Below are 12220 nucleotides of genomic sequence, written 5' to 3' on the forward strand. Positions count from 1 at the left end.
TATGCATTTGAGAACATTAAGCATAGTCATACAAGTCAAATTTCTGATTTCTAAACGGATGACTCTAGCAAATAATATATATCGGTTAATTATGAGTAGAAAGGAAAACTCAAACAAGGATTTCTAACCTCAGTTCCGTTTAATATAAAAGGAACTGAAAAGCATTAAGAATAATATATATTAAATAAGCATAATTCAAGTAGTATTGAGAAAAGAAATTGTCATGAGTTTGGGAAATATCTAACATACAAGAGAGGTTCATAGCTGAATCATTGTATAAAGTGTTTAGTTATTCATGGTAACTGAATATATCATCGAAGAGAAAATGAAAGTAAACATACACAATAACAAGTAAAAGAGCTTGGAAAACACCCATTTTTGTTGCTCAGGTCGCACTCCTTCACCTCTGAACCATTAGATTTCTAAATGAATAATTCTTGGTAAAAAAAATAGGCTATAAAAAGGCAAAAAAATTCACATTGAATGTGTTCAGCGCATAGGATAATGAGCATTTTATTTCTTTGCAGTCTTTAGGCGCACCGGACACGTGGACCATAGTCAAAATCCTTCATTTTCTTAATTCTTCATGTATTTTTCATCCTTTATATGAGCTTGAAACTTGGGACATAATTATTTCAAGTTGTTTTGTCTTCAAATCTTCATTTAACTATCATCTAGCTTCCATAACTTTTTTGATACGTCTTGGTTGGCCGAATTGCATGATTCATAATGCAAATTTTTACCTTACACATTGTGGTTATTTTTTTTAGATACCCATTGTGTACGGATCTAATTGCCATCTAAAATAATAAGATGGAATTATTTGATCAACTTTCCTATATACAATGGTCGTAAGTAGAAGTCTAAAAAATACTGTCAAATCCGACATATGACTTCTAGTGACAGATTTTATTTGTTAATAAAAGTCGATTTATATTTAAAAATAAATAAAAAACTAAGTCGTGGCTACCATCCACTCTTTTATTTTCTTAAAAAAAAATATATAAGTCAATGGTGAGATCCGCGACTTACCCATTTGATTAGAGGGGCGAATCTAGGAATATATTTTTAGTCTGGCTAAATAAGTAGTGATCAAAATAACGATTGTTTTTTAATATTTTATATTTTAGAGACCTAATTTTTTTGTCTCTTTTTCTGTCGCTAAACGTATTAGAGACCGATTTTTACTATTTTATGATTTAGCTACCGAGATTTCTGTCACTTTTCTGTCGCTAAAACTATTAGCGATCAATTTTCATCTCTTAGCGACTGAAAATTCTGTTGCTAAATTATAAATTTCTATTATTATTATTTATTTATTTATATATTTGAAAATTGGAGTGTGGTATAACCACACCATGCCATGATCTAGATCCGCACCTGCATTTGAATAACATTTTATTTAAACTATACTTGTTTGGTAAATAACTTGAAAAATGCACATCTTTGGCAAAAAACTAATCATATTAATCATTTTGGAAACTAAATTTACCTCACCCTATAATTTTCTTGAATAAACTAATCATTTTTACTAGTATACTTTTCTTTATCTCCAATTATAAAGATGTTATTTTTTGGTTATAAGGATGGTATTTTTTTGGTTATCTATACTATATATATATATATATATAAAATAGGCTTAAAATACATGAGTTTGGACTGCCTTTTCCATCACCTATTTTACTCTTCATTTAAACTATTTTATCCTTTAATAATATTATTTTAAATTTTAATTAAAAAACTAAATCTCATTAAAATAGGAAATAACTCACTACAATAGGAACAATATTATCAATATTAGTATATATGAAAGAGAAAGAGATTTTGGGCTGACTTTTTTATAATTTCAATTATACCCTTAATCAAATTTTTCAATATTAAAGTTGTTGATGATATTAAAAAAGATAAGAATTTATATTATATTTATTAAGCATGATTTTTTGAGTTTGTTACAATTTGAAAGTCACAAATATTTGTATTTATAATTTTGATCAAAATCAAAATTTCATATAAAATACTGTTTATACAGTAATTTACACGTGTTAACATAATAAAAAGAGCAAAAAGATGAGCCTAAGAGTACCGTCTTTTCACTGGTTATTATAAGGATGATATATATATCACATGCGTATATCTTATATTAATTCTTGGCACCACAAAAAAAAGGGTTAATTATGTTTCTAGTCCCTATAAAATAGCGACCTTGTAAGTTTAGTCCTTACTTAATTTTAATAGCGTTTTTAGTCCCTATAAAAAAAAATTACTTATAATTTTAGTCCCTGCTAAAACAAAGTTTGATTAATTATCCTTAAACTCTTAAATTTTTGAACGATTTTTTTGAGACAAGATTAGAACACTATGAAAGGTTCGTTTACTAAAATTTAGAATTTTCAGACATGAAATGAATTAAATATGAATTTTTTAAAACGACAAAAGTTAAAGATAAAAAGTAATAAAATCCGGATGTAGAAATCAAATTTTGCGATAATTTTTTGCGGAGGAACTTTTAGTAATGTTCTAAACATGTCTGCAAAAAATTGTTCAAAAATTTAAGAGTTTAAGCATAAATTAAACAAATTTGAATTGAGTATGGACTAATACTCAGGGCAAAAAAAACAAAATTAGGGACTAAAAATGCTATAAAAATTAAGTAAGGACTAAACTTACAAGGTCGCTATTTTATAGGGACTAGAAACATAATTAAAATATCTTACTTTTTCAAAAGAACAAACATGTCTTATCATTTTGAGATGATATATATTGGCCACATATACTACAACCAAATCACGGAGAGGGACCCTTGAATATATTTGTTTGGTAACAGGTGAAGGTGATATATGAAAATGGGCACGAGCATTCTTTTTATTTTGTGGGTGGTATAAATTACGGTGAGGTTTAGCCTGGGTGGGTGGTATAAATTACGTTGGGGTTTAGCTTGGGAAAGTTGTTTCCTATCATATGGGGGAAAGTTGTTTTTTAACCAATAGATTATATGGTGAGCATAGCTTTATGGTAGACCGCCTGCACTAAATTTTTCTGCAATCATATTCATCTTGTTCACATGCCCAAAAGGAAAAAATGATGTCAGTATCCGTACTGTTCCATTATTATTGTTGGGTAATAGTCCTTCAATGTATTAGAATTTCAAAATAGTCTCTGATTATGCATTTTGTTAGTTAAAAAAGTCCTTGATGTTAAAATGTTTAATTAATATTGTCATATTAGTCCTTCAATATACTTACTTATTGTCATATTAGTCCTTATAAGTACATGTTTATTGTCATTTTAGTTCATATATGAAAAGAGTTATTGTGAACATTGAAAGGTTATTTTAGTGTCAAGGACTATTTTGACTAACATAATGCACAATCAATGACTATTTTAAAATTTTGATACAATGAAGGACTAAAATGACTGATCATTACACATTCAGGGCCAAAGTGACTATTACCCCATTATTGTTTTTTCCTTCTCCAAGTGTTCCAATAACCAAGCTTTTCCATTTTCATGGGGCTCCCTGTTCCAATAACGATAAACTTATTTTATTTCCTTGTTTTCATAATTATTTTATTTGCTTGTTCCATTCATTGATTCATAATTTTGCTGTTTTTTTAGGTTTCCTTTTTCTTCTTCTCATTAATTCATAATTCGACACTTTTGTGGTTTCTCACATTTAACTTTAGCTTTTGAGAATATATGATAAAAAAGAAATTGGTGAATATAAAGAAAAAAATCATGGCAACAATAACTTTCTCTTTAAATCTCAGAAATAATACCCATGCTTACAATTTGCTTCCTAGAAATTTAAAGAGTTTCCTCCAATTGTAATTCTCTATCGTATCAGAAAAATGGCTATGGAGTGAGTAGAAATATAGGTGACCTCATGTGGACTTAATATGTTCATTTAGATCTGAGCTTGTATCAAGAAAAATTGGTGAAGATGAAGATTCTTTGAAGAACACATGAAGATAAATATTTAATTTTTAATCAAAAAAATTATCTAATTTAACATGTTAATTTGGGTTTCAATGTTTTAATTCCAAAGTGTTTGAAGGTTTGAGGTTTTTGAAGTCACGGATTGAGAAGTGGGTTGATGCTGGTGGTGGGGACATGGAAGAGAGAGGATGAAAGATAATGTAAAATTAATCTAGTGTTGAAGGAGTATGGTAAGAGGGTGTTCTTTATTTGATCTAATGTTTAAGATTTACTTTTCCATAGTGGGAAACAACTCTCCTTTCCTATGCTAAATCCCATCATAAACTATGTTGCATCTAGGGTTTGGGTTCGGATATGCCATTTATTTTCTTAGAAGATAATATTTGAATTTTAGATTTTCCATTTGTTCATCTTAAAATTGAATTTCTAACCATTTAGACTACTAGACTAAAAAAAGGGGTAAGATTCAATTTGTTTCTTTAACATTTCTCTTTGCTTACTCTATTCCCAAATTCTCTCAGCACAAGCATAGCGTATAAGAACCAATATTGCAAATAGAAAGAAAATGTTTGGGGTAATAGTCACTTTAGTCCCTCAATATGTAATGATTAGTCATTTTAGTCCTTCATTGTATCAATATCTCAAAATAGTCCCTAATTGTGCATTCTGTTAGTCAAAATAGTCTTTGACACTAAAATAACCTATCATTGTTCACAATAACTCTTTTCATATAGGGATTAAAATGACAATAAATATGTACTTATAAGGACTAATATGACAATAAGTAATTATATTGGAGGACTAATCTGACAATATTAATGATATATTTTAACATTAAGGACTATTTTGACTAACAAAATGCACAATCAGGGACTACTTTGAAGTTTTGATACATTGAAGGACTATTTTGACTACTTATTACAATTTCAGGGACCAAAGTGACTATTACCCCAAAATGTTTCTACATTTTTCCAATTTTAAGGCCACGTGTTTTGCGTGTGGAAACAGTCCACATCTGTAATAAAGAATGCTGTCACGAGGAACGCGCGTTATGTTTTTTTTTTTACAAATATTTTCTTTTTTTATTATCTAGTGAAAACTGATCCGTAAAAAAAGGTATATAATTCAAAGTTTTTTTCTCATAAATTTTCTTATTAGAGATTTATCTAATATGTCCGACACTTATGAATATTTCTCGAAACATTTTCTAACCATTAATTATTTTATAAAAAATAATAAAATAATAAGACAAACCATGGTGTCTATATTATCCAAAAGAGATAAATAAAGACTTTCCATTTTTTTTGTTACTAAAGACTTTCCATTTCAATGCTATATATCTTGACCGGGCAAACAATTACCTTTCCACCCAAGCAAGTCTCATACTTCATACATTATAGTTATAAATTGGTTTACGGGTATAATAAAATAATTGTTTAATTATAACTTAACATAACTTAACATTGTGTGTCTTGTTAACAAGTGTCTTCAAAACACTTCTAAACATTAAAATTAGGACGACCAAAATTTTATGATGATTCAAAATGAAAGCTCAAACAACTAAAGTTTAAAAATGAATGAATCGATTAATATATGAATCATATATTAGAATATTATAAAAATTTGTTTTATATAATATTTGAACATGTAATGAATTTTTTAAAAATTCAAGATAAAAGTAATAAAATTTGAACTCATACTTTGTGAAATAACTTTTTATAATGTTCTAAATATGCAAACAAAAAATCATTCAAAAATCATTTGAGGGTGTTAGTGGAGAGTCGGGTTCGGGGAGGAAGGTTTAATGAAGATTATCACTTACAATGTTAGGGGTTTGGGGGGTGGTGAGAAGAGGGCGGAGGTGAGGAAGTTAGTTTTTGAGAAAAAGCCTTTAGTGTTGTGTTTACAAGAGACTAAATTGGAATCCATGAATGATCAGTTGGTTAAAGCATTATGGGGCGAAGATGTTCATAATTATTCTTTTCAACCGTCTGTTGGAGCTTCAGGTGGCTTGGTTACGGTGTGGGATGTGTCTAGGATCGATGTGACGTCTTCTTTTAGTTTCAATCATGTTTTGGTTATCAAGGGTAAGGATCTTCTTTCTGGCGAAGACTTCATTATTTTTAATGTTTATGCACCGTGTGACTTGGTGGCGAAGAAGATTTTGTGGGGTAATTTGTTATCGCACATTCAGAGTAATAGTGATGTCTGCATTTGTGTCTGTGAGGACTTTAATTCGGTGCGTAGTATTGATGAAAGAAAAGGTCGATCAGATTTTTCTAGACAACCGGATTCCGAGGTTTTTAATAAATTCATTAATGAAAGCCTGTTATTTGATTTGCCTATATGTGGAAGACTGTTTACTTGGTATAAAGGGGATGGCGTTTCCATGAGTAGATTGGATAGATTTTTGTTGTCAAATAAGTGGTGTGACTTGTGGCCGAATTGTATTCAGGTTGCTTATCAACAGGGACTTTCTGACCACGTCCCGTTGATGTTATGTGTAGATGAATCCAACTGGGGACCTCGGCCTTTGAAAATGCTTAAATGTTGGTCGGATCTTCCAGGTTATGTAGACTTTGTTCGCGAGAAATGGGCAACGTTTGAATGTCACGGGTGGGCTGGTTTTGTGCTTCAGCAGAAGTTGAAAATGATTAAGTCAAGTTTAAAGGTGTGGCATTCTAATCATGTTCCGAATTTGGATGGTAGGATGAAGGAGGTCAAAGCTAAAATGTATGTGCTAGATGCAAAAGCAGAGACCGCAGATCTCCAAGAAATGGAGGTTACCAAGCTTCATGATTTATCTGTTTCGTTACACTCTCTGGCTCGTATGCAAAATAGTATTAATTGGCAGAATTCGAGGATGAAGTGGTTGACGGAGGGGGATGCAAACTCCAAATATTTTCATAATTACATGTCCCATCGGAGGCGTCATAATGCTATTCATTCGGTGACTGTCGACGGTGGCACCGTTGAGGGGGTTCATGACATTCGTGCAACTGTTTTCAATTATTTCTCAAATCACTTTAAGTCCAGGGGTGTTGTGGGGCCAGGTGTTGAGGGCCTCAATTTTCGTAAACTTTCTTTTGTGGAAGTAGGGATGTTAACTAGGCCGTTTTGTATTGAGGAAGTGAAACAAGCGGTCTGGGACTGCGGCAGTTATAAGAGCCCAGGTCCTGACGGTGTTAGCTTTGGTTTTGTCAAGGAATTTTGGAGCCTATTAAAAGATGATCTGTTCAGGTTTATGGTTGAGTTCCACCGCAATGGTAAGCTGTCAAAGGGTATCAATTCTACTTTCATTGCTCTCATCCCGAAGGTGAATAGTCCGCAAAGGCTGAATGATTTTCGACCTATTTCTTTGGTCGGGTGTCTGTATAAAATTCTTGCTAAGGTCCTTGCAAATAGATTGCGGTCGGTGGTAGGTAGTGTGGTTTCTGAGTCTCAGTCAGCTTTCGTTAAAGGGAAACAGATTCTGGATGGTATTTTAATTGCAAATGAAGCAGTTGATGAAGCGACCCGATTGAAAAAAGAGCTCCTTTTGTTTAAAGTTGATTTTGAAAAAGCTTATGATTCAGTGGATTTAAATTACCTGGACTCTGTAATGGCAAACATGAACTTTCCAAAACTGTGGCGGAAGTGGATTTCTGAATGTGTTGGCTCGGCAAAGGCGTGTGTTAGTGAATGGTAGCCCGACAGATGAGTTTCCTCTTGAGCGGGGTTTGCGTCAGGGTGATCCCTTATCGCCTTTTTTATTCTTGTTAGCTGTTGAGGGTTTAAATGTGTTAATGACGGCTGTCGAAGGGGCACACCTCTTTACTGGGTACGGTGTGGGAGCCAATGCCGACGTGCGGTTGACGCATTTACAGTTTGCGGATGATACATTAATAATTGGTGAGAAAAGTTGGTTGAATGTGTGTACTATGAGGTCGGTGCTGCTTTTATTTGAGGAGCTTTCAGGTTTAAAAGTGAATTTCCATAAAAGTATGTTGACTGGTGTTAATATTACCGCTTCTTGGCTATCGGAGGCTGCTTCTTTGATGAGATGTCGCAAAGGTGACATTCCTTTTACTTATTTGGGGCTGCCTATTGGAGGTGATTCTAGAAAAATCTCTTTTTGGAAGCCTGTTGTTGATCGCATTGTCTCGCGCTTGTCGTCGTGGAACCATAAGTTTCTTTCCTTTGGTGGTCGTTTGGTACTTCTGAAATCTGTCCTGTCCTCACTGCCAGTTTACTTTCTTTCCTTTTTCAAAGCCCCTGCAGGTATAATTTCTTCTATTGAATCTATTTTTAAAATTTTTTTTTGGGGGGGTGGTGAGGATTTTAGGAAAATTGCTTGGATAAAATGGGAGTCAATTTGTACTCCTAAGGAGGATGGAGGGTTGGGGGTTAAGAGATTGGGTGCTTTTAATTTATCATTAATGGGTAAGTGGTGTTGGAGAATGTTGATTGATAAAGACGGGTTGTGGTACCGTGTCTTAAAAGCCCGGTACGGAGAGGAGGGGGGTCGGCTGAAAGAGGGTGATCGCCATTCTTCGGCTTGGTGGAGGTCATTGTGTAGGATCCGTGAGGGGGTTGGTGAGGGGGTTGGCAGGTGGTTTGACAATAATATTTGAAGGGTGGTTGGATATGGGAGGGAGACTTTTTTCTGGCATGACATTTGGGTGGGGGACATTCCTTTAAAATAAAAATTTCCCCGTCTTTTTGACTTGTCTGTAGACAAGGAATGTTTGGTGGATAAGATGAGGAGGGTTGTAGAGGACGGTGCTGGGAGGGAGAGTTTATGGCGTAGGCGTTTGTTGGCATGGGAGGAGGAGAGTGAGAGGGAGTGTTTTATGTTACTCCATAACTTTGTTTTTCAGGAAAATGTAGAGGACACCTGGAAGTGGCTGTTAGATACTGTGCATGGATACTCAGTTCGGGGGGCCTACCGCTTCCTTACCACCACGACCGATTGGCGAGATAGGTCGCATGTTGTCGACATTTGGCATCAGCAGATACCATCTAAGGTCTCCGTGTTCGTGTGGCGCCTTCTTCGCAATCGTCTTCCAACAAAGGATAATTTGGTTCGGCGTAGGGTACTCTCTCAGGAAGAAGCAGCGTGTGTGTTTGATTGTGGGGGTCCAGAGACAGCTAATCACTTATTTTTGGGTTGTGATGTACTCGGTTCTCTTTGGTCTCAGGTTTGGCTTTGGCTGGGTATCTCTTTTGTTTCACATGCCGACATTTTTCATCATTATACACATTTTGTTCATTTGCCTGGTTTGCATAGTTCTACACATATGTTCTTCAGGATCATTTGGTTTACCTCTGTATGGGTTATTTGGAAGGAACGGAATGACCGTGTGTTTAATAACATGGCTTCGACACCTTCTATCCTCATTGAGAAGATCAAATTTACATCCTTTTCCTGGTTAAAGTCAAAACAGGCAGCTTTTATGTATTGCTATCATGACTGGTGGAAACAACCGCTCCTTTGTATGGGCGTCCATCTGTAATTTTGTCAGGTTATTGTTTTTTCTTTGGGTGCTTCGCTTTGCTCTGTTTTGGCTAGCACTTTCTCTTTGTAAATACTGTTGAGTGGATTCCCTTTTAGCACGCCTTGTGCGGGGTTATCTACTACTTGTTAATATATACACCATTTTTGTTTGTTCAAAAAAATGTTATATATGTTGACTTAACAATAAAGATTTAAAGTGATTGCGGGATAATCTGTAGGGACTAACAATTGTCGTTTTTTATGATATATGATCATGTACATTTTCTCCCTTAAAAAAGCTCTGTCATTGTTTATTTTTATTTTGAAAACTCGACATCCAGCCCAATAACCAATACGTAAATATCTTATATATTGTAAAGTTTATAGATTTATAAAATTTATCTTTTGGAAAACATAGAGTAGTTTACTGCTTCATTTTAATTATTCATTTTTTTCTTGTATAAAAATTGTGACTATCGCCTATATTTTTTTTTTGGTAACAAAGCTAAAAAAAAACAAAAACAGAAGAAAACAGATAGCAGGGAAACATAATTATGCTCTTAGGAAGCAAGCTCCCATAGCATCATTCTTGATCATGTCGATGAGACCATGAGGGGGTGACTGATGCACCAATAAATCTTCATTAGATGAGGCTCCAAGCTTGGCTAGGAAGTCTACGCAATGATTTCCTTCTTTAAGAGTGTGAAGGATAGTGTATCCATGGGAAGCTATGATCTCCTTAATATTTTGAATTGTAACCGCATAGGCATGAAATTTGGATGCCTCCCCTAAGATTAGATTGACAGCAAGCTGTGAGTCCGAGAAGCAGACTAGTTCCTCAATTCCCATGCTCACTGCCAGGAGCAGTCCTTTGTGAATGGCTGTGAGTTCAGCCTGAAGAATGCACGTTGAATCTTGAATGAAACCTGAAAAACCCCTCAGAAAGAGTCCTGCACTATTGCGAATTAAACCTCCAAAGCCAGCTTGAATTGGTGCTCCAAGGCAGCTGCCATCTACATTAAGGATGTGGCAGTTGTAATTACTGCTATTCCATTTAATCCATCGCTCCGGGACAGCAGCACTGGTAGTTGATTGGAAGCTTTTCCTTACTGTTTCCGCGGAATTCTGGATGTTGATACTTATACGCGTGAGGGACCAGACTATCGCCTATATTTAGGCCAACTTATTTCTTTAATAATTTCATGCTTCTTCTATTAGATAAAAAATAAATAATTCCATGCTTTAAATTTAATTATTGATGATAAATAATTTTTCAGATTTTTTTGTAGAAGTTATTTTTTAGTACATGTAAAGTACAATTACCTAAAAAAAAGTACAATTACCTCAACAAAAAAAAGTAAAGTGCAATAAAAAGAAAAAAACAAAAATAACATAAAAAAGGAAAATCTTTGTCTCCAAGCCAAAAAGAAAAACCTAATAGGTAGTAATACTTAATTAGGAAAAACTACACATGGGTAATTTAATTTAAAATTTTAAACATTTCCTTATATTTTTCGTGTCATATTAATCAATACTTTATCTTCACTACCAAAAAAAAATCAATATTTTATCTTACAAAATATTTACATTGTTGAACCAACACTCTTTCTTTTTTTGAGAGGAATTTAATTCGCTTATGTTTTTATTTTTTGACAAATCATTCACTTATGTCAGAATTTATGCATATTATTATTATACCCTCGCTTACTCAAAAAAAAAAAAAAAGATTATTATACCCTCGCTGACAAGAACATATCACAATATTAGATAAAAAAAAAACATGTTAAATTAGATAGACACTCCATGTAAATACATTTTTTTTTATAAGCTAAATGTTTTAACAAGGGTATGGTGATACTTCAACCCATTACAGTAAAGTAATGTTTAATCACTTTGAAGACAACCCAGAAGGATTAGAACACTTTATAATTATATTGCTCTTCTTTTGACTGCTGAACACTCCATTGTTGAATATCCTTAAAAAAAAACTTCATTGTTCACTATAATAATTTAAGTTATAATTACTACTAAAAATAAAAGAAGTTATAATTATAACGAGTTTGAGTTGAATGTAGGATTTTTTCCCTAATGTGTGTGTGTATATATATATATGGGGGCTGCTAACTTACTCCCACTCAAAAACATGAAGGAGTAAGTTAGCAAGCCTACTCCTACTTACCTTTGACCAAAATATCCACTTATTGCTATTTTAAAATAGTTTTAAGTGAAGGATAATTGAGTAATTTTGTTTTTAAACAAAAAAATCAGTAACGCTTCTACTTTCCTTTGACCAAAATATCCACTTATTGCTATTTTAAAATAGTTTTAAGTGAAGGATAATTGAGTAATTTTGTTTTTAAACAAAAAATTTCAGTAACGCTTTTGAGATTTGCGTGTGTTTCTCAATTTTGTGGGTCCGTTCGATTTATTTTATCCTGATTTTTTTTATATATAAATAAATGCGAACAAAGAAGACACTAATTTTTCCCAAAAAAAAAAAAACAAGAATACACAAATTAGTGCTTCCAACGATTTTTTTATTATTTTTACAATCTGCTTCCAAGTTCCAACGAACTTATGAGTTATGAGCTTACATATAAAATTTTTTTGAGAGAAGCTTACGTATAAATGATGCGTGTTGTTCAGTAAATTTTTATTGTTAAGAAAGAAAACAAAAAAAAGAAACCAACGTTTGTACGAGGTGGCATGCTGTCACGTTAAAAAACATTGTTCAAAAAAAGGACTACAAGGCAAATTACGGTAATGTCCATTCATTAAATAGTGTTTGTTAATAACACAATGAAATTT

At 33.2% G+C, this 12220-nt stretch overlaps 2 protein-coding genes across 2 annotated transcripts; one reads left to right on the forward strand and one right to left on the reverse strand.

Annotated features, from left to right (window-relative positions):
* Positions 1-7721: 7721 nt before the first annotated feature.
* LOC146940197 (uncharacterized) lies at positions 7722-9351 on the forward strand. The gene is made up of 3 exons (XM_085749856.1): positions 7722-8129; positions 8796-9132; positions 9227-9351. The coding sequence occupies exons 1-3, from the start codon at positions 7722-7724 to the stop codon at positions 9349-9351; spliced, it is 870 nt and encodes a 289-aa protein (XP_085605982.1).
* Positions 9352-9964: 613 nt separating this feature from the next.
* LOC146940198 (uncharacterized) lies at positions 9965-10425 on the reverse strand. The gene is made up of 2 exons (XM_085749857.1): positions 10384-10425; positions 9965-10306 (listed from the first exon to the last, which is right to left on the reverse strand). The coding sequence occupies exons 1-2, from the start codon at positions 10423-10425 to the stop codon at positions 9965-9967; spliced, it is 384 nt and encodes a 127-aa protein (XP_085605983.1).
* Between the last annotated feature and the right edge of the window lie 1795 nt (positions 10426-12220).

Source organism: Medicago sativa, chromosome 3 (assembly GCF_051527215.1).
Source record: "Medicago sativa cultivar Bolivia chromosome 3, Bolivia_mono, whole genome shotgun sequence".
NCBI classification, from domain to species: domain Eukaryota; kingdom Viridiplantae; phylum Streptophyta; class Magnoliopsida; order Fabales; family Fabaceae; genus Medicago; species Medicago sativa.